At 36.2% G+C, this 25949-nt stretch overlaps 3 protein-coding genes across 8 annotated transcripts in view; 1 reads left to right on the top strand and 2 right to left on the bottom strand.

Annotated features, from left to right (window-relative positions):
• LOC111470557 overlaps nt 1–5074 on the bottom strand; it is a 9667-nt gene extending 4593 nt beyond the window's left edge. Inside the window, exon 1 of one of the 2 annotated variants that reach the window (XR_002715059.1) lies at nt 3314–5074. Coding sequence is in view for 1 of the 2 variants with exons in the window: in XM_023116095.1 (XP_022971863.1) it covers nt 3314–4872 (1559 nt within the window). In the remaining variant the exon portion in view is untranslated. The remainder of the gene's footprint in view (nt 1–3313) is intronic. The other variant, XM_023116095.1, reaches the window with a different exon arrangement.
• A 5228-nt stretch (nt 5075–10302) lies between these two features.
• On the bottom strand, nt 10303–17606 carry LOC111470558 (1-acyl-sn-glycerol-3-phosphate acyltransferase 1, chloroplastic-like). 5 transcript variants are annotated; one of them, XR_002715063.1, is made up of 9 exons: nt 17401–17419; nt 17229–17275; nt 14537–14659; nt 14379–14445; nt 13579–13770; nt 13048–13454; nt 12791–12892; nt 11547–11843; nt 10306–10769 (listed from the first exon to the last, which is right to left on the bottom strand). XR_002715063.1 is itself a non-coding variant. In XM_023116096.1 (8 exons), exons 1-8 carry the CDS (start codon nt 17426–17428, stop codon nt 10744–10746), a joined length of 1098 nt encoding a protein of 365 aa, XP_022971864.1. In that variant the 3' UTR covers nt 10303–10743. The 5 variants fall into 5 exon arrangements, 1 of the variants encoding a protein (XP_022971864.1); XR_002715062.1 differs by lacking the exon at nt 17401–17419 and adding an exon at nt 17374–17396; XM_023116096.1 differs by lacking the exon at nt 14537–14659 and having other exon boundaries at nt 10303–10769; nt 11642–11843; nt 17374–17428.
• A 1436-nt stretch (nt 17607–19042) lies between these two features.
• Nucleotides 19043–19616, top strand: LOC111470559 (pathogenesis-related protein 1-like). Its single transcript, XM_023116097.1, has one exon. The coding sequence runs from the start codon at nt 19068–19070 to the stop codon at nt 19560–19562; it is 495 nt and encodes a 164-aa protein (XP_022971865.1). The 5' UTR covers nt 19043–19067; the 3' UTR covers nt 19563–19616.
• The last annotated feature ends 6333 nt before the right edge of the window (nt 19617–25949 follow it).

Below are 25949 nucleotides of genomic sequence, written 5' to 3'. Positions count from 1 at the left end.
AAATGAAAAAAAAAAAAAAAAAAAAAAAAAAAAGTGTGGAGCAAAGATCACAGTTCATTCTTTAGTTTCTCTCATGGAATAAACATTTAAAAAGAAAAGAAAAGTTTAAGTCAAAAAAGCCTGTCATGCTTTGGCTAGCTAATTTTTTAATTCATGAGAGTCCAGGACAGTTTGTGCACACCTCGACTAATCTCATGAACACCTCACCTAACCCAACAACATGTTGGTGTCTAAGAAACTCGCAGGATAGTGAATTTTAGGTAGGTAGCCACCATGGATGGGACTTATTCTATCTATAAACCCATGACCCTTATTGAACACCCAATGCTAGCTAAGTTTGATTTCAAATTTCTTGCAACTCCTTTTTCCTAATCTTGTGTAGTCTGCACCTGCTCCAAGACCTAGACTTTGGGGACATCAAAGCTTTTCCATATTAAGCTCACTCAAACGTTCAAATACGTGACCTCTAGGTAGGTGTTACTCTGAGAATGAAAGCATTAGAGCTCTTTGGGGCTTGCAACTTATTTTTTCTATTATTCATCCCTGAGTCTTTTCCACCTAACATATCTCTTCATTAGAAAATTCATAAGTTACATACTATGAGGTGCATTTCATCCTCATCTATAAAATTGAGGAAGGTGCCCAATCTCTTTGGTCTAATGTTGCATTCTTTGTGGAAGGGAGGCAAGGTATCATGATCATATTCTTTGGGGCTGTGATATTGATTATTTCATGTGGAGCAAGCCATTTTAGGAGTTTGGCCTCATGTCGACTAGTCATAGGGGCAGTTTTTGTGGCAGGCTGAGGTGTTTGCTATTTATGGGGCCTCTAGGGCGAGAGAAACAATAAAGTTTTTAGAGGGATCAAGCATTCTCCAAGCGATCTTTGGTCCCTTATTAAATTTAATGCTTCTATGTAGGCTTTGGTGATAAACTATTATTTAATTTATTCTCAATGAAAGCATATTTATTCATCAAAAACAAAAAAGGAAAAAAAAAAGTAATACCTTAACATTAGCTACTATTCAAATTGATTTTACGTGATTTCCATGATAGTTTGATGGGTGAACATACAAGAGTTTTTGAAGAGTATCATCAAGCAACAAGGAAATTGTACAACCTTCCAACAAGGTAAGTAGTTGGCTATATGACCTGTGACACTTTTTGCAGCCACCAACAACCCCAGTACTGAGCAGGGGAAGATATATTAATTTTTATGGAAGACCCCTACTGTCCAAGAGGATGAAGGTGATTTTGGTGGTACTAGACTAGTAACGTATGCTCATTACATTGAACTAGCAGCAACTATTTACAATACAGATAGTACTCATCACGAACCATATATTGAACAAAATTTGAATTGAAAGAGGTGAAACATTAACAAAGTACTTCTACCCTGAGCAAACTCACTAAAATTTGTATGCAACTCTAGAGCTAGCTTAAATACAAATAAGTGATAAACTGTAACACCTAGAATTTTAAGAAAATAAATAAAAGATTTTTTTTTTCAAAATAAAAATTAAAAAGAAAGGAAGGAAAGAATGCAGAATGGAATGCACGCAAGTTGGAGAAGATAACTGTACAGTCAACGGTTAGTTTCTCAACCTTGTTTTTAACAAATTTGAAGCTAGTCATTTTCAACCATTTTATTCTTTTGAGTTAATTTAGGGAATATTGAGGAATTTTGGAGAAATTTGGAATATCCTCGAAGACCCGAAACAAGCTCAGGAAGTCTACAATCAAGTAATCATATGGAGCAAGTTTCTAAGAAATACTTGTTGGAGTCGATTGGGATTGAGGGCAATGATTGAGTATTATGTTTAGGAGCCTAATTTGACCTAGTCTCATGATAATTGTGCTTAGATAATATGAATAGCTTACAACTTTCCTATTTACAGTTATATAGCTTCTGCATACAAGATATGTGAACTCTGATAGATCATTAGGCTTTTATGATTTCTAGTGTGTTGAGGTTGGATTATTATCACTTAACGAGCATGACGAGCATGTTGTATGCCTTTATACATTTATTATGCATGATTTAGGGTTTGGATAGCCTGTTATTGCCCAATTATGAGTTGGACTATTGCTATGTGTCATAGAGTGCTAGTTATGGTTTCCATACACCATGAGATATTGTTTCCCGTATTTTGGTCCTAGTACCTAGTCATGAGTCCCATAGCCTCCTTGGGTTGACCAAGTACCGTGTAGGGACGGATAGGGCGCAACCCGTATTCGTGAACTAACCAACAGAGGTTAGTGTTTACTTGTTACACATGGCTTAGTTATCACCTATAGAGGATTTCAAGAGTCATAAAGGGTATAATATTGAAGTACTAACGGTGGTGCCTAGTGGGGAGAGCCATGGTCTTTTTATTATTCCAGCCTAAGTGGTGTACTGTTCTAGCCTAAAAAGACGAAGTAACAGGTATTTACTGTTCCCAAGACAAGTAGTTTTATTATTCTAACTTGAGGAGAGTACATGAGCAGGTAGTTTACATTTCCAGCCTGGAAATGCACAGTGACAAGTAGTTTACTGATCTTAAGAACATGCAGATGTTGTTCGACACCATTAGGATTAGAGCTCAATAGGTAGACATGCATGGAGTATGGTCATCACTTTAGAGCAAAAGGGCTCCTCCAGGCTTACGAGTATGACCTAGGGCCTTTCCATGGGCCACAACGCCTTTGAAACCTAGAGCCAAGAGAAAAAAGAAAACCCCTAGATTGTGAACTTAAGAGGGATTGAATACTCCTTAAAAGAGATATGCCGAGGGTTAGTTACACAGTGACCTACAAAGTTTGGTAGAGACATTAAGCCACAGTTTGACTATCACATAGCCAAGTTTCTGTGTGTAGGATTAAGTCCGATAAGAGCCTACAATTAAGTTGCTTACGTATTTTATACTTATTCCATGTTATTTTTTTATTTTTTATTTTTTTCAGATGGAGTGAAGACCACTGTTGCAAGGGGTGCCCTTTAGATCAAGTTGTCTTTCTTCTTGTCATTTTATTATTATTTTAAATGCTACTTCTCAAAACTTATGTATTTTTTTTATAAACTGTTTTGATTTGACTCCCAAGTAATTACCTTTAAACTACTTTTATGTTGATTTTGAATACATCTTTAAATTTTAAATTCTTTGTACATGGCAACCTGTGATCCGAGGTATCGAAAATCAGGTCATTAAATTATCCATAGATTTTTCATTTAAATACTACCTCCAAAAGTTGTCAGTTCATACTATAGTGCATGCTAAACGGTATAAAGGAAACCTCAAATAATCAGCTGCAGAAAAAAGCATGATGCTTACCTGCCTCCTTGGTCACTGATTTCTTGAACAGCATGCACACCCAGGCCAGAAGCTTGCAGAGGAACAGCACAGCAGCCAAATGAGGCATTTGAAATAACTGGAAATTTCTCAGTACTAATTAGAATTGCTGCAGAGGAAGACGGAACACCCAAGCACATTCCATCAACAAGAATTTTAGGTCTGCAATCAGGCATTCTCTTCAGTCTTGATTTTCTCTTGCTATACTTCAACAGATAGCGTTTAGTTGTATCTCTCCTCTTATACTTAAAGAAATAGTGATAAGGCTTTGCAATGCATCTTTCATCCCTGGGTAGAGTGTACTTATCTTCAGAGCATAACCTATCATGATTGCAACCGGCACTCATTAATTCAATTGACCTGCTCCTCAGATCTTCTTTAGGAGACAATTCCACATTCTCAGACTCAGTATCACACTTTACCGACCAACCATTGCCCTTCTCCGGTATAGGATTGTTTCCCATGGATTCTAAACGATTAATTTCTAATGGTGCGACATGATCTTTAGCCGTAACGGAAGGCTCAGAAGCAGCATTGTCAGGAGAATTGCATAAACTGTTATTAACCAAAACTTGTGGGGTTTTAAAGAAATCAAACTCCTCACTACACAGTTCTCCTATTGATGTGTCCCTATCATCCACCACCCTTGTATTCTCAAAAGCCATGTAGTTCGAATTTGCCGAACAAAAATTCTTGGATAACCTTGGAGAACTATTCATAGCTCGGTGCAACTGAATCGCCAACTCGGCATCGTCAGCAGATTCCCCAGACTCTTTGGCAGCAGTTTCATCCCTTTGGGCAACCAAATTTAAGGCATCGCTAACCAACTCAGAAGCCCTCCTAACCACAGCAGCCTTTTTCAGCGCATGTTCCCTACCTCTAACCGCAGCATCAACATTCTTATCCGCCAAACAATTTGCATCCTTCACTAATGAACTCAATGATTTGCAGTTTCCGCTAGTTGAAACCTTAGAACTCCGCAAATCCGAAACATTGACATTCTTCCTCCTAATTTTCCTACTTCTCAAAACCGCTCTCGCGGTCACAATTGGTTTAGGAACCCAACAATCAATACACACAGAAAACTCAGAACCCGAAGAGGAATACGACCAGGGAGCAACTCTACTATACAGGGAAAAACACTCCCGATGAACCCGACGGTTACACTCACAGCAATTAAAAGAGTCGCCTCTCGAGTCAGCAAAACAGTAAGAACAAACCTGAGAAGATTCGACAAGAGAGAAACACTTCTTACAAAGAAGAACAATCCGCCACTCGCTGTAGAGAGAATTGAGCCTGGAACGACCGTCAACGGCGTCAACACGAAAGCCACAAGCATGACATTCCGAAAAATTAGGCAAATCCCGAGTTTTCTTTACCGGACAAGGGGCTGAGGGCTTCGCTGGTAGAGTTGGGTTGAGAGGAGGCGAAGAGGAAGAAGAAAGAGAAGGCGGCGGCGGCGGCGGTAGTGGGGTTGGCGGTAATCGTCGTCTAACGAAGGTTTTGTGCTCTTTCTTGAGAATTTGAGTAGCGGAATCCATGGAGAATTGCGTAAGAACTGAATTGCGAGGAATTCATGGACGTGGGATCAAATTGGGAATAGAGATTTAGGGTTTATAGCGACAAAAGAATTGTTGAAATTAGGTTTTTTGGATGTTGGATTGTAGAATGGAGAAGGGTTGGGGCCCTTTGCCCCTTGTGAAGTCCGCGTCGAGTGTATTCTTTATAGCTGTGGGCATAAGAATCTTGGACTTAACCATTGTTCTTTCCTGCCTCTTCTTCCATGGATATACATAACTATATATATATATATATATTGGACTCTTGATTGTCGTATTATTTTATTATTATTATTATTATTGAGACTTAAAATATCACACATTCACAAGGCAGTTACAAATATTAAATATTTTGCCTTACAAATATTAAATATTTTTAATTGTTACAATAATTTTAAAAGTACAATAGAGTTGAGTTGTAACTTTATTTTCGAGTTTGTTGAGTTAACCAGATTGGATTTTCAAGTTATAAAAAAAAAATTTAATGTCTCTACAACAGAATTCGATTATAGTGACTTTTTGAGAGAGATGATTTAGTGTAAATTTCAAACAATATATCGCTCTAGCCTTCATATAACAACATCGGAAAAAATCATACAATAATACTCGATAAATTTGAATGGAAGTTGAACCACAACATATAAACCATTTTCTCCATCTCACATAATTCATTCATGGCGCTGCAACATTGCTACTTGCTCCCTCTCTCCCGAAACTTACGAACAGCAGTACGCGACTCCGACCTACACTCAAGTTGCTCTCGACCATGAGTGAAGCCAGACACAATTCCCACCTCTCGAGCATGGAGTCTCGATCAACAAGATGGATCAATGACTAGTTCAAATGGGTTCAACCTAGTATAGATTGATTCAAAGCATTTTGGTTCAATTCAATTTGGTTTTTGTCTTGCTTGGTCTAATTCGGTTTGTCTGATTGTAGCTCAGTTTAATGATTTTTTTTTAATCTAACTTAGGGTTTTCCCCGTTTTAGTTGTTTTAGTTCGATTCAATTGAGCTGAGTTTCTTTCTATGCCAGAGTTATTTAAGTTTTTCTAGATTTATAGGATTGACATATGCTATTGTGATGATTAATTATGGATGACTGAGACATGACGTTCGGTGACAAATGGTTATATATAATAGGTTATATAATGCATGGAATTCCAATATGTCAGCTCATGTATGATATGCCTCCTAACTGTGTACCATGATTTAAAATTACCCGAATACATGCATATTGTATGTCACAAGCATGGATACTTCCCAATATACTATGAATGGATGCATACATCATGATATGATACGTGCTCGTTTTTTTCATTGGTTTTCGTTGGACTTCATGTATATCGTATGTCACGAGCATGTGTAATCAAAATTTTGAAGAAAAAAGTAAACTATATTGTAATAGTAAAGATGTAACAACTTGACTTTCTATACATATACTAGTCAGCGACGTTATGTAATGCTAAAAGACATTTAAAGTAAAATCATGCTCGGAGTACCTCTTTCTAAAGAAATTTTAAATACACGTAATTTAACTTAACAGTCAAGCAACAAACTAAAAGGGAAGACGGGCATCAATCCAAAATTTCCTACTTCCCATAAACGGAGTGTACCAACAAAATTCAAATAATTAAAATTAACTTTAAAGTTGCTCCATGATTAGCTTCTCTATCCTCTTCGATACTCCCATGTCGATGTCTTGTCTTTGCTTGAAGCTCATTTTAAAAATAGAGTGAGTATCAAAATACTCAATAAGACAACTTCCATATTGGAGTGACCCTAGTGGTTAATTACCCGAAACACATAACGTATAATCTATTCACCAAAAATCATTTTCAACAATCACTCTTTAGTGACTATTGGTGACTGATTACTCGACAAACATAATGTGTAACCCTTACAACAAAAATAATCATCAACAATCACCTCACGTGACCTTTAGTGGCTGACTTTTCGATACACAAGCATGTAACCCTTTTTGCATTCCTTGCATTCATAAATCATATACGGCCCCAAAACATATATTTTTCATGACCAATAAAGCATGATAATAATCAACATATAACCATACAATAGCATACATATCTCACCGTAATTTGGAAAGTAAAACAATTTGAATTTCAATAAGAAGGGCCCTTACCTCGAGCACTTAACTACATAAGATACAACAAATTCGAAAATCAACCGTTCCTATTACAACAAATCTTGGTGTCTCAGTTACTACATTTATATTAGTAATATGTTGAGCGACTAATTACTACAACAATGGTGAGTGACGTGCGACAATGACAAGGATGTCAACATCAGTCACAACAGCTGGTGTTTGAGGGTTGCAACAAGACATAACTTCAAGCAATGCAACGCGAATGACGTGAGCAACGATCGTGGCATGGTGACTACATTTAATTATTGAAATGAAGATCTATTGAAAATGGAATGATTACATTAAACTATCTAAGACTAAAAAGAACAAAATATGAAAATGTCTACCCGGCTAATTTGAAAATGTCTCAAAATATATCTTAGAGGGAGACATGGTGTCAGTTTTCCACCGCTCCTGAGCCCTATAACTTAAGCGAGCTACCCTGTGACACATGCATGTGTCACATTGAGGGAGAGCATTCTAAGACGAGTGTGTTGAGCGACTTCCTTTGAAATAGGCTTTTCAACGATAGTATCAGATGGCATGGGTGTGTCAACATTGCGCCCTAGTCCATGTATTGGAGGTTGGATTATGCACCCGCTATCCAGTACGATATCTGTAAATGATATGACATGGGCACGAGAGGGCTAATGCCTCGATTGAACCCAAATGGATAGATGTTCGAAATGTCCTGCGATTATGAACGACATGTGGGCCCCTTCTCGATGGCATGAACGAGTGAGCTGCGATAGCCACCTACACTTCATGACTTGGGATGGTGTCAAGACATGAAGCCATGTTATGGGAACCAAGATGATGTTGGATGCAATGTTGCATTGAGAGACCTTGTGATAAGGATCATAGTATTTCAATTGAACCTATTACAAGATCCAAAACTAAGAAGATTATCAAGCATTCATTCTTCATCTACAAAATTGGATATACTCAGTTCAACAATTATTTCGTGTGTTACAAGTTAATTTGATTGAGAACGGACCATTTCGAGCTTCAGAAGTGAATATTTACACGGTTGAAGTAGCAAATGAAGTTGCTATAAACTGCACTTAATTGATAAGATGTAAAAAAATTTTATTTATTATTTTTACTTTCATAATTCTGGTAATTGGCAAAAGGGTGGATGTCATTGGTCAAATTGACTTTTTTGAAGGACATTTGAAGAATTGAAAGTTTTTTTTTGTGGGGAGACTATAAATACCCACAAATTATTATGTAAAAGGCAGATGATGAATGGATGAAATTTAGATTCAAAATGGGACTTTCATCCTTAGAAATCCGAACTTTCACCCTTAGAAATTATTATGTAAAAGGCAGATGGTGAATGAATGAAATTTAGATTCAAATTGGAACTTTCACCCTTACAAATCCAAACATCATCTTTGTCATTTCTAAGTTTCATGTAATTCATGTGGTAGATTGCATCTGAGTCATTCAGTCAACCTTGATCAATTTCTATTCTAGCCTTACCTCTTGGTTTATCCAAATTTTGTATAAGAAAATGTTAATTTCTTTGATTAAACTTCAACAAAAGCTTGGATTGTTGGATGGAGGACTATGGTTGTCTTATCAATTTGGCATCAGAGCTGCATCTTTGTCATCTTTCAAGATCTTCGGAAAGAAAATGATAACAAAGTGAGAAGATTACAAAGAATGGTGAAAGTGAAACTTTGTTCTAAATTAAATCAGTCTACGGTCGAACTTAATTAAGATTTTAAATTAAATCACTCTACCTTCAAACTCAAGATTTTAAATTAATGCCTTTTAATTTAATGCCTTATACATAATAATCAATTCTTAAGATGTCCCAAAATTTAATAAGCTTAAGAATTATGAAATTAAAAATAATAAATAAAATTTTCTAACTTATCAATTAAATGTAATTTATAGAACTTCATGTGAAAATATTCACTTCTAAAAGTTCGAAATGGTCATTCCTCAATCAAATTAGCTGGTAGTACATGAAATAATTGTTGAACCAAACCTATCCAATTTTGTAAATGAAGAATAAATGTTTGTTATATCTTTTTGACCTTGGATCATGTAATAGGTCCATTGAAACATTTGGAACACTGTGATCCTTATCACCTTGACCCTGAGTAATTTTGGAACATTTGGAACACTAATCATTTGTGCTAATTTTGGCCCCGATTGTGCAACAGACGATTGAACATGCACGCATAAGTAGTGTATGTGATCGAACAATCTTGGATTCCGCACAAGTGATTTCGGTTGGTGAAAACAAACCTCGTCTAAGGTCTGACGAAGCCACAAAGGCTGGACGAAAGATATATATGGGGATTGGGTTTCCCTCAAGGCTTGTTGTGAGCGTGATAAGATCACAACGCCACACAGTTAAAAAAATACGACCGTGATATTAGTCTACAACTTTTTCATGCTCCACTAGCCTGCAAAATCTGATACATTTGCATGCTGTAGAATATTGGTGGTTCCGACTTGCTAAGATAAAGTCTCTTATGCATTCACACTTCAAAATAGTTAGGGTTCAAGATCCTACTCGACCCCTTTAAGGGTATCTCTAACATTCTTGATGACATCATGCCTCTAATCTTACTTATACCTTAACTTGGCTGTCATGTACACTTTTTTTGGTTTATTAGATGATGCACCGTCCTCCTTCGTCACATCATAGCACTTGTTTTTCTCAGCTTTCACGTGGTCCGATGGGCACCACTCACGTGTCATCACAACCTACTCTAATGCTCGCAACCACTGACCCCTGATCAGACCACCGCTTACTTCCAATCAGTTTGGCTACAACTTGATTTTCTCGTAAAGGAAACAAATGCTTCCCCTTGCCACTCGATTAGGTAATGTGGTCACTTCTACAGACCAACTATCCTGGTTGGATATCTTCTGTACCCACCAAAGACAACAGACAACATACAACAATCCATCTGTAAACCTACTTTTCATACAATACTTGAAATCAACAACAACTATTCTCTTTAAAACACAGACAACTCCAGAATCATTACCAAACTTAATGGGGGAGACGGGGATTTCTTTCTTGCTGTCCTAACAAGGCAAATAGCGGGACGGGGGAACTAACCTTAACTCCCATCAATCTTGAAAGCAGAGAAGCAAGGGTGAGAGAGCCCCAATATCTTTTTGGAAATGGGTCGATACCTCTTGGTTCATACTTCCTATACACTTAACAGAATTTATTTCTGTCTAACCATACAAAATTAACACGAATGATTAGTTGAAAGAAGAAAAAAAAAGGCAAGATGAACATGGTAAAACAATTTGAAACTAATAGCAGTTCATGTTATCAGATTACGAACAAAATTCATGTGCAAAAAAAAGACTCTACGAACAAACTAATATGTTAAAAGCATATCCCTAACAACTATGAACATAATAATATAAAGAAGCCATTTTACCTGATTCAGTAACACTGAATCACATTCCAAAATTCCAGTTCCCTTATTAGCAATTTATGATCACAAGATTATGCACAAAATGAATGTAGCAGTTTGCCTCAAAATGTTTCCGTTGTCCCTTGCTACTGGGAAGAGCAATAATCTTGATTGATCAAATACCCCAAGGATGTTCCCTTCGGATCTCAACCCTCCACGATGTGTGCATTATGCAGTACAGCTAGGGAAGATATAGACCAACTCTTGCCTCACTGTTCTTCCATCAAGACATTATGGAACTTCTTCTTGGTCACTTTGATTCCAATTTTTTTAGGACTGTCATTACATCAAAGGTATTAAAGAAACGCTAAAGGAAGATTAAAAATAAAAAAAAAAAAAAAAAAAAGCCTATTCTATACCAGCTTTTTCAATAGATGAGATAACTGGAGCATGCAATTATCAGGGGTGCACTCTACCACTGAGCTAATAGCCCATCGTGCGGGCCTCTCGCAGGGGCCCGCTATGTAAAAGCGAGAGAAACCCCATCCCTCTCTTTCCTTTTTTCGCCCCTGTCGCCACAAGGGTGGGACATTGAGTCGCAAGTAGGTTTTTTTAACAAAGAAGGAATCCACAACGGAAGCCAAAGATAGCCGTCCGCACGGTGAAGTAGGTAAGTGAAGGCTCTCTCTCTCACCCTTTTGAATGAATTTTTTTGGGGTGGAACTCCACAGCTTGAAGTATCATTCTCATTCCATTTTTTTTCCTTCCAAAACTCTCTCTCCATTTATCTTTATTCTCTTCAGATTCTAATTTCAAAATAATTTTGGAACGGAAGAAAAGAATGATTTAGAGGATTGGATCTCATAAAGGTTAAGAATCTTATAATTACAATATTGAGGTTTCTATTTTGACCTCAATTATTATTTGTAATTTCCCTCTAATTTTAATTTTTCTTTCAAGAATGCCACTAGTCCCCCCCTTTAATCTTACGTCCTTAACCAGCCCACAAAAAAGCGAAGGGAGCCCCAAACTAACTAAAAGAAAGCCATTAAAGTGCATAAGATGATAAGCAAAAAACTGAAGTAATAATTGAAATGGTAGAGAGATTATTACCTTATCAAAAATACAAATATTCTACATCAGGTAACTGAAATCTGAGTAATGAAGTCAAAAATCATTTTCACCGGAAGAGACCTGAGCATGCTTACTCAGTGCATCAGCAATTACATTCCTAGCTTCGTTGCACAATGCTTCTGGATCACTTCCGATCACAGGCTTATGGATAAGAACTTTCACAGATCCCATATTCAAGATGCCTTCAGATCCTGCTGGCATAATGCTACCAGTTCCTACGAGTGTAATCGGTACAACAGGCACTTTCGTCTTTGCTGCAACACTGAATGCTCCTTTCTACAAATCAAACATTTTTTTTAACATTAAAATAGATGATGTTTAATTAGAAAAAGCTATGCATGCACAAGGACGAATGAACAGATATTTTAGGCTTTCTAGCCAATCATACAGTACAATTTTGCACCAAGCACTTTGAGACACAGCAAGCTTTCTAAAGAATTAAATATAGTCAATGTCAAGTCCATCGCTAGCAGATATTGTCCTCTTTGGGCTTTCCCTTTCGGGCTTCCCCTCAAGGCTTTAAAACACGTCTACTATGGAGAGGTTTCCACACCCTTATAAAGGGTGTTTCGTTCTCCTCCCCAACCGATGTGGGACATCCCAATCCACCCCCTTTCAGGGCCCGTCCTTGCTGGCACTCGTTCCTTTCTCCAATCGATGTGGGACCCCTACCAAATCCACCCCCCTTTGGGGCCCAACGTTCTTACTAGCACACCGCCTCGTGTCTACCCCCCTTCGGGGAACAGCCTCCTCGCTAGCACATCTCCCGGTGTCTGGCTCTAATACCATTTTTAACAATCCAAGCCCACCACTAGCAGATATTGCCCTCCTTGGGCTCTCCCTTTCGGGCTTCCCCTCAAGGCTTTAAAGTGCGTCTGCTAAGGAGAGGTTTCCACACCCTTATAAAGGGTGTTTTGTTCTCCTCCCCAACCGACGTGGGAGATCACAAAATTGGTCAACAAAAAGTAACCTTAATAGAAAACTGCAAAGCAACCCATGCAAATAATTAAATAAAGAATTGCAGAGCAAGAAGGCAATTAAAATAATGGAACCGTTTATTTCAATAACTTTGGTATCATGAACGGAATCGATATTTCAAAGCCGAGTAAATCTCACTAAGTTTGTGAAAAAAGTATAGATTTCATACACGTTTGTTTCTTCATAACCAAAAACCAACGCTACTGTCCCCCAATGCAATGTTTTGAAATATAATGTTCACTTACCTTGAAAGCACCTAATTTTCCATCTTTAGTACGTGTTCCCTCTGGAAAGAAAAATACAGATGCACCCTTCCTTATAAGCTCCATGCATCGCTTCAGACAGTCCTTCATTAAAAAATTAACAAACTTGGAAATAATACCCAATAACATCATTCTTAACCATGAGAAAAAGGTCCACAAATTTTCAACAAATTTCATTTCAAATTGGTCTTCTAAGTAATAAACTGTGCAAAATCGAAATGGATAATCAAAGAAAGTACCAACTGGCTTCTGCTATCCATACGCTTCAAAGGAACGACACCCATCATAAACATAGCCCAACCAATAATGGGAAAGAGAAATATTGCAGTCTTGCTAATGAACTTAAAGCTTCTGCCAAGGGTAAGAAGTGTATATATGTCAAGAAAGCTCTGATGGTTGGAAACATACACAGCAGGAGAATTTGGAGCGGGTAAATTCTCCAATCCTTCGTATTTGATCCTAAAAAATGGAGCAACAGTCAAACTTGCCCACATTTTGGCAATTGTATAATGAATTCTTCTGCGGTATCTATCCGTCAATAACACAATTGGATGCACCACCAGCATAAGCATAAAGAGATAAATAGCAGTGATTGCAGTAGTAGCATAAAAACACGTTCCTCTTACTTTTGAGCTCAATGGTACTTCTGCACTTTAGGCAGTTAAAAAGGAAAGAAAAAAGGAAAAAAAAAAGGAATTAGACATATATGGTAACAGGTAAAAAGAAAAGGAAATGGGACAAGAAAGAAACAAAATCCATCCAAAAGAGACCTGGTAATGGATAACCAACTTCATGAGTTCCCATTTTTGCAAGTTCTGACCTAACAATAATAGACCGGGGGTTTCTTTTTCCACTAAACGGGTTGTTGTGCCACAGGTTGTATGGATTCTCATTTGGAGTAAGATAACACGAAGAGACACCAACACATTTTCTGATGATGGATGAGTAGCAATAATGTTGAGCTGTAGATGAAGAGAAACGTCAAAGCCTAAGAACAAGATTTATGAAGCATTTCATTAAAATGTGTCAAAATAACATGCTTCTGCAACTGAGGCAAAAAGAAGTGGCTCTTTCCTTAAACAAAAATTCATGCCAATGAATTATGATTCAAATATATCCAGAGTGTATTAAAACCCGGTGATATCCCGATGACAAAGTCAAGAAGTATAGAATCTCTTGCATGGTTGAAGAATTAGCAGGTGATCAAAATAAAACATAAAAAATTGCAAATAGAATAAAAATAAATGAGCAACAATTTTTTCTCCCGTTTCTTTATCAACATGTCATCTTCTGATAATCTTAATCATTTACTAGCAAATGATCAAGCAAGATTTAGCCATGAAAAATTTGCACAAGGTCTAACACATTGCACTTCAGATGTAAGCACACTATGAGAAAATTTTGTTTTATAATCTCTACTTGTGTTGGCCTAGGCCAGCTACATGCTGCTAAAACCATTGAAACAAGAAGGTAGCGGAAACTATTGAGCACTCAAAAAATATTGGGTTATAAAAGTTATTTGAGAGAATAAATTAACTAGAATAAGATTTCTAAGCAGGAAATAACTTACCAGCTTTTCTCAAATTTGCTTGTTCATGGAGAGAAGAACTATATCGAAGACCCCTAAACGCATTCATCTGCAGTTAAAATGGTAATTAACATTCTCATTAATCAAAATAAATGAGTACTAACGATGAAAAGCACCACAATGGAGCATCTCTCTCCTACCCCCTATCTCTTCTCCATCTCATTCTTGTGACCTTCTTGCCCCTTCACCTTGCCCCTTCACCATGCTTCTACAATCACCCTCTCCCTCTAAAACGGTTGCTACCATCCGTGCAGCCAAATGTACTATGGAGTGAGCATAGTTTGTGTCAAAGTAATGATATAATTAAATTTAAAGTAACCCATCAGCTAAGACTTTTGGGTTTTGGCTGATTGGTGATTTAACATGATATGATTGCAAGAGATTCTATGTTCGAACCCTCTATAATGTCATTTCCTCCCAATTCACACACACACACATATTCTATTACAAATTATAATAAACTAGTTTTCTTTGTCTTACAATTACACTTCCATGACTTTCTACAAATGGGTCATTATTTGATTTCAGTTCATTATACTTTATTTTGGCTAATAAACCCATAGTTTATGAAATTGGGGTCAAAATAATGATGTTTGGGGCTTCTTATAAATATATTACTTATATATTATAACATTTAAGGTTTTGAGACTATGGTTAAGTTAAGGATTAGGTTGAAGCTTTTTGTGTGCGGAAGATTGTTGATTATTTAGAAGTTATGGTAGAACATTATATTATATTTTTGTTTGTATACATTATATTAGATTTTTGTTTACATTTTTTTAACAAAAATTATATGGTAAAATGAAAATTATGTATTAAAAACTTTCTTCGGAGGAATCATTTAGAAATATAATAGAAAAATGGAGAAAAATTTCCCATGGGGCACCTAATCCATGCACATTCCCCACTCTGATCCCACCACAAAAATAAATGGAGAATTTCACGGGAATGGAGAATAAAATAGGGGGCGGGGATGGAGATGGAAAGGCTTACCCATCTCCGCCCCATGGACATCTCTAAAACCATTAACAGAGAATCTCTTTAAAAAAAAAACTATGCAAGTGAAGGAATGCTTTGTTTAATAAAAGAGGGAAAGTAATCCATTCAAATGCAGTTTTTTCTAGTATTCCAATTTACTACCTTCATATCTTTAAATGTCTTTCAAAGACGACCAAAATATTGAAGAAGCTTAAAATTGTGGAAAGGATCTAGAAACGAAGGTGGTCGTAACCTTGTAAACTGGGCAATAAATTTTTAGCCATTCATGTAAAACAGGTCTTGATATAGGTGGCCTCAAACACAGAAAACTTTCCCCTACTTCATATTTTTTGTTATCACAAGTATTCAAATTAGCTTAGGCACAATTCAACTAACTTCAAAGGACAACTTGATCCTACAATATCTAATGGTTGACTATATATATATCCTTTATAACAAATAGAGCTTTCATTAAGAAAAGAATATGAAAGAAAACCAGAGGTATACAGAAAGATAGCCAAACAAAAAGAGTAAGTCCAATAGACCATGTAAAAAAGTGCTTCAATCCAAAATAAGACCAACAAAATAATTATACAACTCGTTGGTAATCGAAGCCCATAGAGAAGCGTTAAATCTAGCCAAGTGTCAATCCTCTTCTCAAGATCTCTCAATCTTTCCAAATTCCTACTATTCCTTTCAGGTCATACTAAAAAAAAAGGCCCTCAAAGGATCTACCCCTTATATTACACAAGGGCAGACCACGTGCCTCACTCAACTACATGCCCAGCAAGCCCAACTCTGAAGATACCATTGCAAATCAAACAAGCAAACTAACATCCTCAAAAGATACGAACTAGAATGTCAACGGCATTCCTACCCATAGTGGGCATAACAAAAAAGTAGAATGCCTCTAATACGATCCAATAATTAACCCTCACAAGTAAAAAGAGAAAATTCTTCCTTTGGGCCTTGGACCAAGACTGATTATTTATTGTGATAGAATTCAAAAAGGCTTTCAGACTTTGTTTTATTTTTCATCTGGTGGCAATGGCATTATGCCAAAAAGCTATAAGAGACCAAAACCATCTTTCTTCCCATTGCTCTTATGCCGTTATGAGTGGTAGAAATCTCTTTCAACATTTCCTAGTGCTTCCCTAAGACAACCATTCAACCCTCCTTCAATTTCTTTGTGAACAACTTAAGGCTCTCTAAATTCATTTGGTTCAACACCATCATGACTATAACTAAGAAATTGAGGTTAAAAAATAATCAAAAAAATTTCTGATCAACTTGGTACTCTCTGCCAAAGGAGTTTTAAATTATGATTGTTCGTTTACAATACCAATTGGGATCTTTTTTTTTTTTCTTTTTTCTTATTCGTGTAAATCCCCTTGGGGGGAGATTCCTCATCTCCCGACTGCTTTATCTCTCTTTTTCTGAATAAAGTTTGTGTCCAATTAAAAATTGAGATAAAACCCAAATAACACTTCATTCCGTAAAGCAACTCAAACATTCCCAAATGTTTAGGTTCAATGCTAGTAGATCCAACAGAGAACATATTTAGATCATGATTCTTATGTCCTTTATGGTTTAGACATTTACTTTTTTCCACATAAACGAGCAACACCAGAGCTCATCTTGCATCAGGTTAGCTACAATAAGCATTCGAGAGGACAGATCTCAACTTGATTCATGATTAAAATGTTGAGACACATATCAGGCCACTTACAATAATATTTTTCCTAACTCTATCACCAGCTCAACAGAGTGCAGACTTAAATCTTCCAACAGATATACACAAACAAACAAGTACAATCGAACAAAAGTGATAAACAGATTGACTAAAATGCTTACCGGAAGCAAAGAAAATGAAGCACTGGAAAGCCCAAGCTCATGGTAGCCTAAACATTTGATCCAATAGAATTGCATCGATTAGAAACACATAAACTTGCAAACAAACCGTACGTCGGAAAAAAAATAATTAAGAAACAGAAAATACCATAGCGATGAAGAGGAAGCGAAAAACCAGTGTGAGAAAGGGAAACGGCTTCCATGGACAAAACGCGAGAAAAGCTTGAGCAGAAGAATCGTATAAAAAACACACAGCCGCTCTATTTCATTAGAATTGCGTCTTAGCTTGGGCTGAGGATTAAGAAAAAGATAAACAACCAAATGATTCTAAAACATCATGTTACTAAGACTGAAAGAAATTCAACCACCATAGTAGCAAACAAACATGAACAAATAGGATCGAATACGGAGAAAGGGCGAATGATAAAAGGAAAAGAATAGGGCAATGAAAATTTATTGACGTCGTTGTCAATCATCTTTCCCGATGTGGGATCTAGCGATGGGTTCCTTTAAATATTTTAATTGAGTAATCCATTTTTAAAAAAATAAAATTACTTTTAAAAATATTTAAATGGGCTCATTTTCTATTTTGCTCAACCAAATCCGAAAATTAAATGTACGTATAAATCATAATTAATAAACTTATTACAAATCATATTCTTAAATTAAATTAGTTTCATTATATTATTTTATTTATATATTATAACATATAAATAATGTGTTTTTAAAATAGTAAGAAATATTAAGTTATTTTTTAAATATATATATAAGAAAACTAAACAAAAAACTAAAAATAATAAAATAATATAAAAGAAATTAAACAAAATAATAAAATAATAAAAAAAACCACGTATGTATTTAGTGAGGTGGAATTACCAAAAGGCAAGATCATATGGCAAGATTTTTAATATATTTTATATATTTTTATTTGATTCAAGTCAATTCGAAGACTTTATCTCATCAACTCGAAACCGAACCGAATCAGTTCGAGTTCAGAAAAAAGAATCCAATCCAACAATGTTGTGTTGTGTTGGGTTGGTCTGGATTGTCGGGTTGAGTATACACCTCTACCAACAACAAGTCTAGTGTGGAGAAAATTTGCATATCAAATCACTGCAACAATTCAATTCATCTACGTGCAAAACTTGTAACAATCAATTTTAATAAGTAACCATTTAGTCTCACTTGGCACCCAAAAAAGGTAGACGGGGAGATCTCACATGATCACACATCAGTTGGAGAGGAGTATGGTTACATACTAACTTAAGGTTCATGCTCATCTGTGACTATTCTTTTTTGTTTCAAGTTCTCGTAAGAATGCTATTGGAGATGAAGAAGGAAAAACACACCGTTCAAAGGTTAAGTTAAGTGAATTTCTTTAGTTATTCATATCAATTTTAATTTTAGTCTCGATTTAATTCAAGAAATATTTAAATATTTTTTTAATAGAAAAGTTTGAATTGAAATTAAAATGGGATTATTTAAAAGATGTCATAATTCTAAACTTAAAGTATTTATTTGTACAAATAGGGTTTAAATTAATTATTTGTACAAATTTGATCATAAATTCTTTGCTTAGCAGCCTCCAATGTATTCTTTTTATATTAATATTTTTATTTTATTATAAATATTTGATAAGTTGTTTTCGTATTTATTTAAATATGTGGGGCCAAATTGTAAATAGCCATCCAAGATTGGTTCAACGAATACAAACCCTAAGTTTCCAAGTTGAATTATATTAAAGTATTTCAAAATTTGATGCTTATAAATACAACCTATGTCCATCCCATTTCTCTCCACACCTATTTCCATATATTCTTCAACCTCTACGATCCAATCCAAATGGGTCTCGTAAAGATTTTCTTGTTTTGTGGCTTCTGCATCACTATCCTTCCTTCATCTCTCGCTCAAGACTCCCCTCAACACTATGTTGATGCTCACAACATTGCTCGTTCTCAAGTGAGCGCTGTCCAAGTTGGCATCAAACCCATCCAGTGGGATGAGGAACTTGCAAACTACGCTACACAATATGCCAACGAACGTAGCAACGACTGTCAATTGTTGCACTCTAATGGGCCTTATGGCGAGAATCTTGCAATGCATCCTAGTGAAATGACCGGCATTGAAGCAGTTCAAATGTGGGTGGACGAGCAACAATTCTACGATTATGCCTCCAACACCTGCACCGAAGGAAAAATGTGCGGCCACTACACTCAAGTGGTGTGGCAAAACACGACAAAAGTTGGATGTGCAAAAGTGAGGTGCAACAATGGCGGTACATTCATCACCTGCAACTATGACCCACCCGGCAATGTCATTGGCGAGTGGCCGTATTAAACGACCATTCAATTTAAAGAATAAACTATAAAGCGTGCAAGTTTTATATTATGTTTATGACATCATGTTCACGTATTAATAAATAAAAATAATGCAAGATTGTTCGATCGATCTTGCTTTATCAAAGTTTATTATGTAACCTATTATTCTTAATAAGATATTAATTATACAATATAGTTTCAATACGGTAGTCGTTTTAAATTTTAAATGAGTTAGGATTTTATTAATAACAATATAGAAGAAAAGATAACTAAAATATTTTTATAATATGAAAAAGTGAATATGCTAAAAACATAATAAAGAGAGGAGAAATAACACAACTAAATCTCATTTACGTCAGGGACACAATTTCATATGTAATTTAAATTTTATTTTATGTTTTTAAATTCATTGTTAGAAAAGATTATGAAACCTTGGTTATGATGGTGTTAATATAACACGTGCGGAAGCAATTTGGATCTTAGGACTCTAAGTTCATCAATTATAGTGAATCAGCTAGCATGTTCAAAAGCATTAAAACTCAATAAGTTTGAATACTAACCTTTCTTCGCTCAAGTTTCTTTTTCCTCACGAACCGGTTTCGAACCACTACTAGTGTCTTCTCCACTATTCTCCGGTCTCAGAACGGGATTGTGGAATCCGGTGAGTGACTAAACTTGGGAGGGATTTAGTATATATGAAGAGAGAGTTTGTGAGAGGTTTTTCTCAAGGTTTTTCTCATGTTGCATGTTCATGCAAATTTGAGATCACCAATTTTTGACACTCGAAATTCCACTCAAATTTGTGGGGTTTATTTGGCAAGCATGCAAGTTTGGTTAAACCAAATTTTGACACCTCAAAATTCTACTAACATTGATTTTTCCATTAAATGTAGTCAAGAATCAATTTGAATTATTAATTTTAAATTAAAGTAATATTAAATGATTAATTAAACTATTTAATTAATATTTAATATTAATTTAAATATCAATCCCAATTAATTCTGACACATATTTTTGATTAAGATATTTAAATCTTATTTAAATATCTCAAATTCTCTTTTTTTTGTTTAATTTGTAAATAAAACAAAAATGCGGTTAAATATATCGTATATATGCAGTGCATTCTCCCTAATTTGAATTCGAACACTTTGAACTCACTCGTCACACTGTTCTATGGTTTAGTCCAATATGAGCTAGCAGAGGGACCTAATGGACCTATAGATCATGGGCTCCAACGATCCAAGATTAACCGATTAAACTCATTAACCTTGTTAACCAACATTCGTTAACCACTGGGACACTCCACTATAGCCTAGTAGTTGCACTCCCCTCACTATAGATATATTTTTGTCAATTTGACATAACCATGATTAGTAAGTCGATCCTTCACAGATTGTTCGTAACTAAAGTTGGGTCAATTTACCGTTTTACCCCTAAAGTTACTTCTTGTTCCTTATGTCTCACTGATCCTCTAATGAACAATTGGTTTGTGGTCCAACTAGTAAACCGAATCCCTCTTAGGCTAATGAGAGGGTGAGGCCCCTTGTTCAAGACCTGGAGTCAATGCTTAAGGGAACTACCTCTCTTATATCCCTAAAAGTGGGTAGGAGTGAATTTCATCTTGCACCCCACGTCCCCAGCCATTCACCCAGTCTTACCCCTGAAATGGGAGGCCTATTGAGTCGGCGAACTCGAGTCACTCTCACCCATGCAAATCTAAGGATAATTCCGAATAAACATGAGTTTATGGTTAGCTCAGAATTAAAATCAAGTTACCTAGGTCATCGAATGAAAAGAAAATCAGTCTCAACAGTAAACGACATTATAAAGTGAGAGTGATTTTCTTCATGGTCCGATCTTATGCAATACTCATTGCATAGGACACCCCCACTCACATGTCTCCACATGTACAATTTAGTGATCACATTGTTTATGTCATATACAAAAGTGGGTCGCATCCATAGTGTCCCCAGAATAAGGTACTCAGCCTTATCTTCATATTATAGATCATTTTGACTATATACTTGAACTTGATCCACTTTTATGTCTCTACATATAGTTCAAGTAATCATACTATAGTTAGAGTGTTCTTAGTTTATTGGATTTAGATTAATAATCGTAAAGTTCACTTTATTCAATAACAATCTTTACTGGATAAACAACACTAATAACTTTATTGAAAATAGAATATGTTTTTGTTTACAAACTATGAGTTTTAGGACATAAAACCCAACCGGTTATTCTCTACGGGCCTTAATATTATGGTTCTTTGTTCTTGTCCTTAGAACTTGGATCTTGATCCATGTTCTAGTCCTTGATCTTTCTCTTATTCTTGGTTCTTTCTAGGTTCTTGTTCTGTTTCTTAATTCGTTATTCAAGACACTCCCCTTAGAATTTACGGTATTAGTCATAAACTTGTCAAATTGTGTCTGAGGCTTCATGCGTTCCAAGCGATACCGTCTTAATACCTACACTCAAAGCTTCATGCGTTTCAAGCAACGTAGTCTAAGTCATGAGATGATGTACCATGGGAGGTCCTAGGAGGTTCTTGATTCTTGTCTAAGGTAACTTGCTCTCTTATTGTTCCATCGTGGCTCTAGATTACTCCCCATGATAGACCATAAAGGTCACGTGATCAAAGCATGCATGATCATGGCATAGACCATAAAGGTCACTTGATCGATGCATGCATGAACATGACATAGACCATAAAGGTTACATAATCAGTGCATGCATGAACATGACATAGACCATAAAGGTCACGTGATCAAAGCATGCATGATCATGGCATAGACCATAAAGGTCACCTGATCGATGCATGCATGAACATGACATAGACCATAAAGGTTACGTAATCAGTGCATGCATGAACATGACATAGACCATAAAGGTTACGTAATCAGTGCATGCATGAACATGACATAGACCATAAAGGTTACGTAATTAATGCATGCTTGAACATGGCATAGACCATAAAGATTACGTGATCGGAGCATGCATGAACATGGCATCCTACAAATCTTTGGATACCCAGAACATGGTGCAAAGCATTTCATCTAGGTGAGGGAACATGAGGCCAAACATGACATCTTGCAAGGGAAACATGGTGTAGGGCATCCCACCTAGAAGAGGAAACATGGCCTCTAAAACCACCGCATGGTGGGAGGTATGAGCCACAATTAATTCCTTGAGGCATAAGTTGTCACATGCATTCGTAATCATATGTACCCATCATAATAACTAGTATGAGTAGTCATAGATTCATAATGGATTCCTTAGAGGGTTCTAGAAGGACTTGAATCTTGAGGTGTTTCCTTTAGGCTTGAAATCTTGAACTTATCCGCATGTCATTAAGAATAGGCCTTACAGAAAATAGTTGGTAATTTGGAGTATGTATAGACCTTGAGCTAGGATATGACTACTTATTTCATTTTCAGGAACTAAACCTTAGAGGTTGTCATGTCATGCATCATATTTAGGTTGTCATGCCCTGGAAACTCTTCCAAAGTGACCCTTAATTTTCTCCCCATGAATGCATAAGTGGCGTCTCGTGATGTAGGGTATCTCATTTAGGCCAGGGAAATAATAAGTTCATCATGGCATCCTGCTCATGGTACATATAGCAAAGCATCCCACTTAAAGAGAAATAGAGGCCTTGTGGTATACTTCGTGATGTGAGATAATGGTCACTTCGGGCATGGATCCTACCAATTTGTTAAGCATGATATGTGCATTAACCTAGGTGTTTTATTGGATTCTTGGTGATCCTAGGTTTTTATGCATAATGCCTTGGGTCAAGCTTGGAACTTATAAGCTATTTATAGGAATAGTCCAACGTGATCTTATGTATGTAGAATCTTATTAGCGAACAAGGGTACACGTGGGGAATCTCTTATTTCATGGATCCTTAGTCATTCTAAGAGGTAAAGTCATATGGATCGTGATGAACGTTTTTTCCCATATCTTGATTTCGCAACCTAAAATTTTTCAATGAATTCCAAACTTCATTAAATCATCTAACATCATAAAATAAGATATACTACAGAGTTCCATAGCATCTGGAGGTCATTCAAGTCATGAACCGAAGGTAAATTACCTTAGGGACATTATGGTCATTTTACACCCTTTCTTGGTTTACCTACTTATTATTATTCTATGTCCACCAAATCTCATATATAACCTTAACATGCTATAATATACTCAGCATTAAAATTTTATAGGTAGGGAGTTCATCTAATAGGTTATTTTAACATTCTTAAATCTGAGCAATTTTGTCAGTTCAAGGCCTTAACTCAAGAGTTTTTGAGTTTTTCTTTCATATATTTTTAATTAATACTGGTTTAGGGTTTATGATTCCTACAAGTATTTCTTAAAAAAAGTTCAAGGTGGCTACTTACCACATCATTGATGTTGAGGACTTCCGTTCTTGAGCTTATGGTATTCGAATTACTTCAAATTTCCTTCCACATACTCCTTATTGTCTAGTTTCTGGAACCATAAATTTTTTTTTTAAGAACCGATCTAGAAGGGAGTTAAAATTGAAAAAAAAACGAGGGAAGGTCACATTTGGGGTTGACTTGGCTGGTTCAATTGAACTGGTCATGCCATCGTCTTCTTCCTCTGGACAGGAAAAAGACACGTTTTCATCGTGCCGCCGTCTGAAACTCGGGCTCCCCAACTCCGATCAAGCCATTTCTTCCCTCGATTTCTTCCAGAAACTTAAAGATGGTGTTACAAGAAAGAGCTAATGAACGATTTCATACCTTATTGTGGATCATAGCCTAAGATATTCGCCTCTAAAGTTAGCCCAAAATCTGTTTTCTCGCCGGAGCTAAAACATAGGATTTCTTATGGGATAGCCAATTCTAGGGTTTTCAAGGCCCGATTTCTTCATGGAACCTCTTCCATATCCTTACCTCAAGCTAAAGAAATTGGTTTGGAGGAATGTCTTCGAGTGTAGGACCTCAATTTCAAGAAATCGCTTTCAGTCTGCAACTCACCCGAAATACAAGATTTTCGTCGCTTGGGTAGCTTGTTCTACGACGTTTCATCTCTCGATTTCTTCATCAAAGTTACTTAAAATTCTTCCTCTAAAACTAAAGAAATCCATAATTTGAAGGAAAAGGGACCGTAGATAGGAATACAACATTTACCCCCAATTTGAGCCTGAAACTGAGTTTCTTCAATTGAGCACGTTCCTGAGGTTATTTCTTTTCGAGATCTTCTATGTAAAACATTCCTTGGAGGTGTAAAAACTGATTGGGATCGTCCTTGCTCAGCAAATTATCATGTATCCTCAGATTGGATTCTCAAGTTTTCCTTAAAACTCTTCATATATATATTTATTTTTATTTCATTTTCGAACATGGGTTTTTTTAGTCCAAGTGTATCTTGTTTTTACTACGAATTATTTTCCTTGGTTAACAACAGTTGTAGTTTTTCCAATATTTGCGGGTTTATTACTTTTCTTTTTCCCTCATAGAGGAAATAAAGTAATGAGATGGTATACGATATGTATCTGTGTACTCGAGCTCCTTCTAACAACCTATGCATTTTGTTATCATTTCGAATTAGACGATCCATTAATCCAACTGACAGAGGATTATAAATGGATCCCTTTTTTGGATTTTTACTGGAGATTGGGAATCGATGGACTTTCCATAGGACCCATTTTACTGACGGGGTTTATCACCACTTTAGCTACTTTAGCGGCTTGGCCAGTTACTCGAGATTCCCGATTATTCCATTTTCTAATGTTAGCAATGTATAGCGGTCAAATAGGATCATTTTCTGCTCGAGACCTTTTACTATTTTTTATCATGTGGGAGTTAGAATTAATTCCCGTTTATCTACTTCTATCGATGTGGGGAGGAAAGAAACGGTTGTATTCAGCTACAAAGTTTATTTTGTACACTGCGGGAGGTTCCATTTTTTTGTTAATGGGAGTTCTGGGTATCGGTTTATATGGTTCTAATGAACCAACTTTAAATTTTGAAACATCGGCTAATCAATCGTATCCTATAGCACTGGAAATAATATTCTATATCGGATTTCTTATTGCTTTTGCTGTCAAATCACCGATTATACCCTTACATACATGGTTACCAGATACCCACGGAGAGGCACATTACAGTACTTGTATGCTTCTAGCCGGAATCTTATTAAAAATGGGAGCATATGGATTGGTTCGGATCAATATGGAATTATTACCCCACGCCCATTCTATTTTTTCACCCTGGTTGATCATAGTAGGCATAATTCAAATAATCTATGCAGCTTCAACATCTTCGGGTCAACGCAATTTAAAAAAAAGAATCGCTTATTCCTCCGTCTCTCATATGGGTTTCATAATTATAGGAATTTGTTCTATAAGCGATACGGGACTCAATGGAGCTATTTTACAAAT

The sequence above is a fragment of the Cucurbita maxima genome, unplaced genomic scaffold, assembly GCF_002738345.1.
Source record: "Cucurbita maxima cultivar Rimu unplaced genomic scaffold, Cmax_1.0 Cma_Scf00046, whole genome shotgun sequence".
In the NCBI taxonomy this organism is placed as follows: Eukaryota; Viridiplantae; Streptophyta; class Magnoliopsida; order Cucurbitales; family Cucurbitaceae; genus Cucurbita; species Cucurbita maxima.
This window is presented reverse-complemented; position numbering and strand designations above follow the sequence as displayed.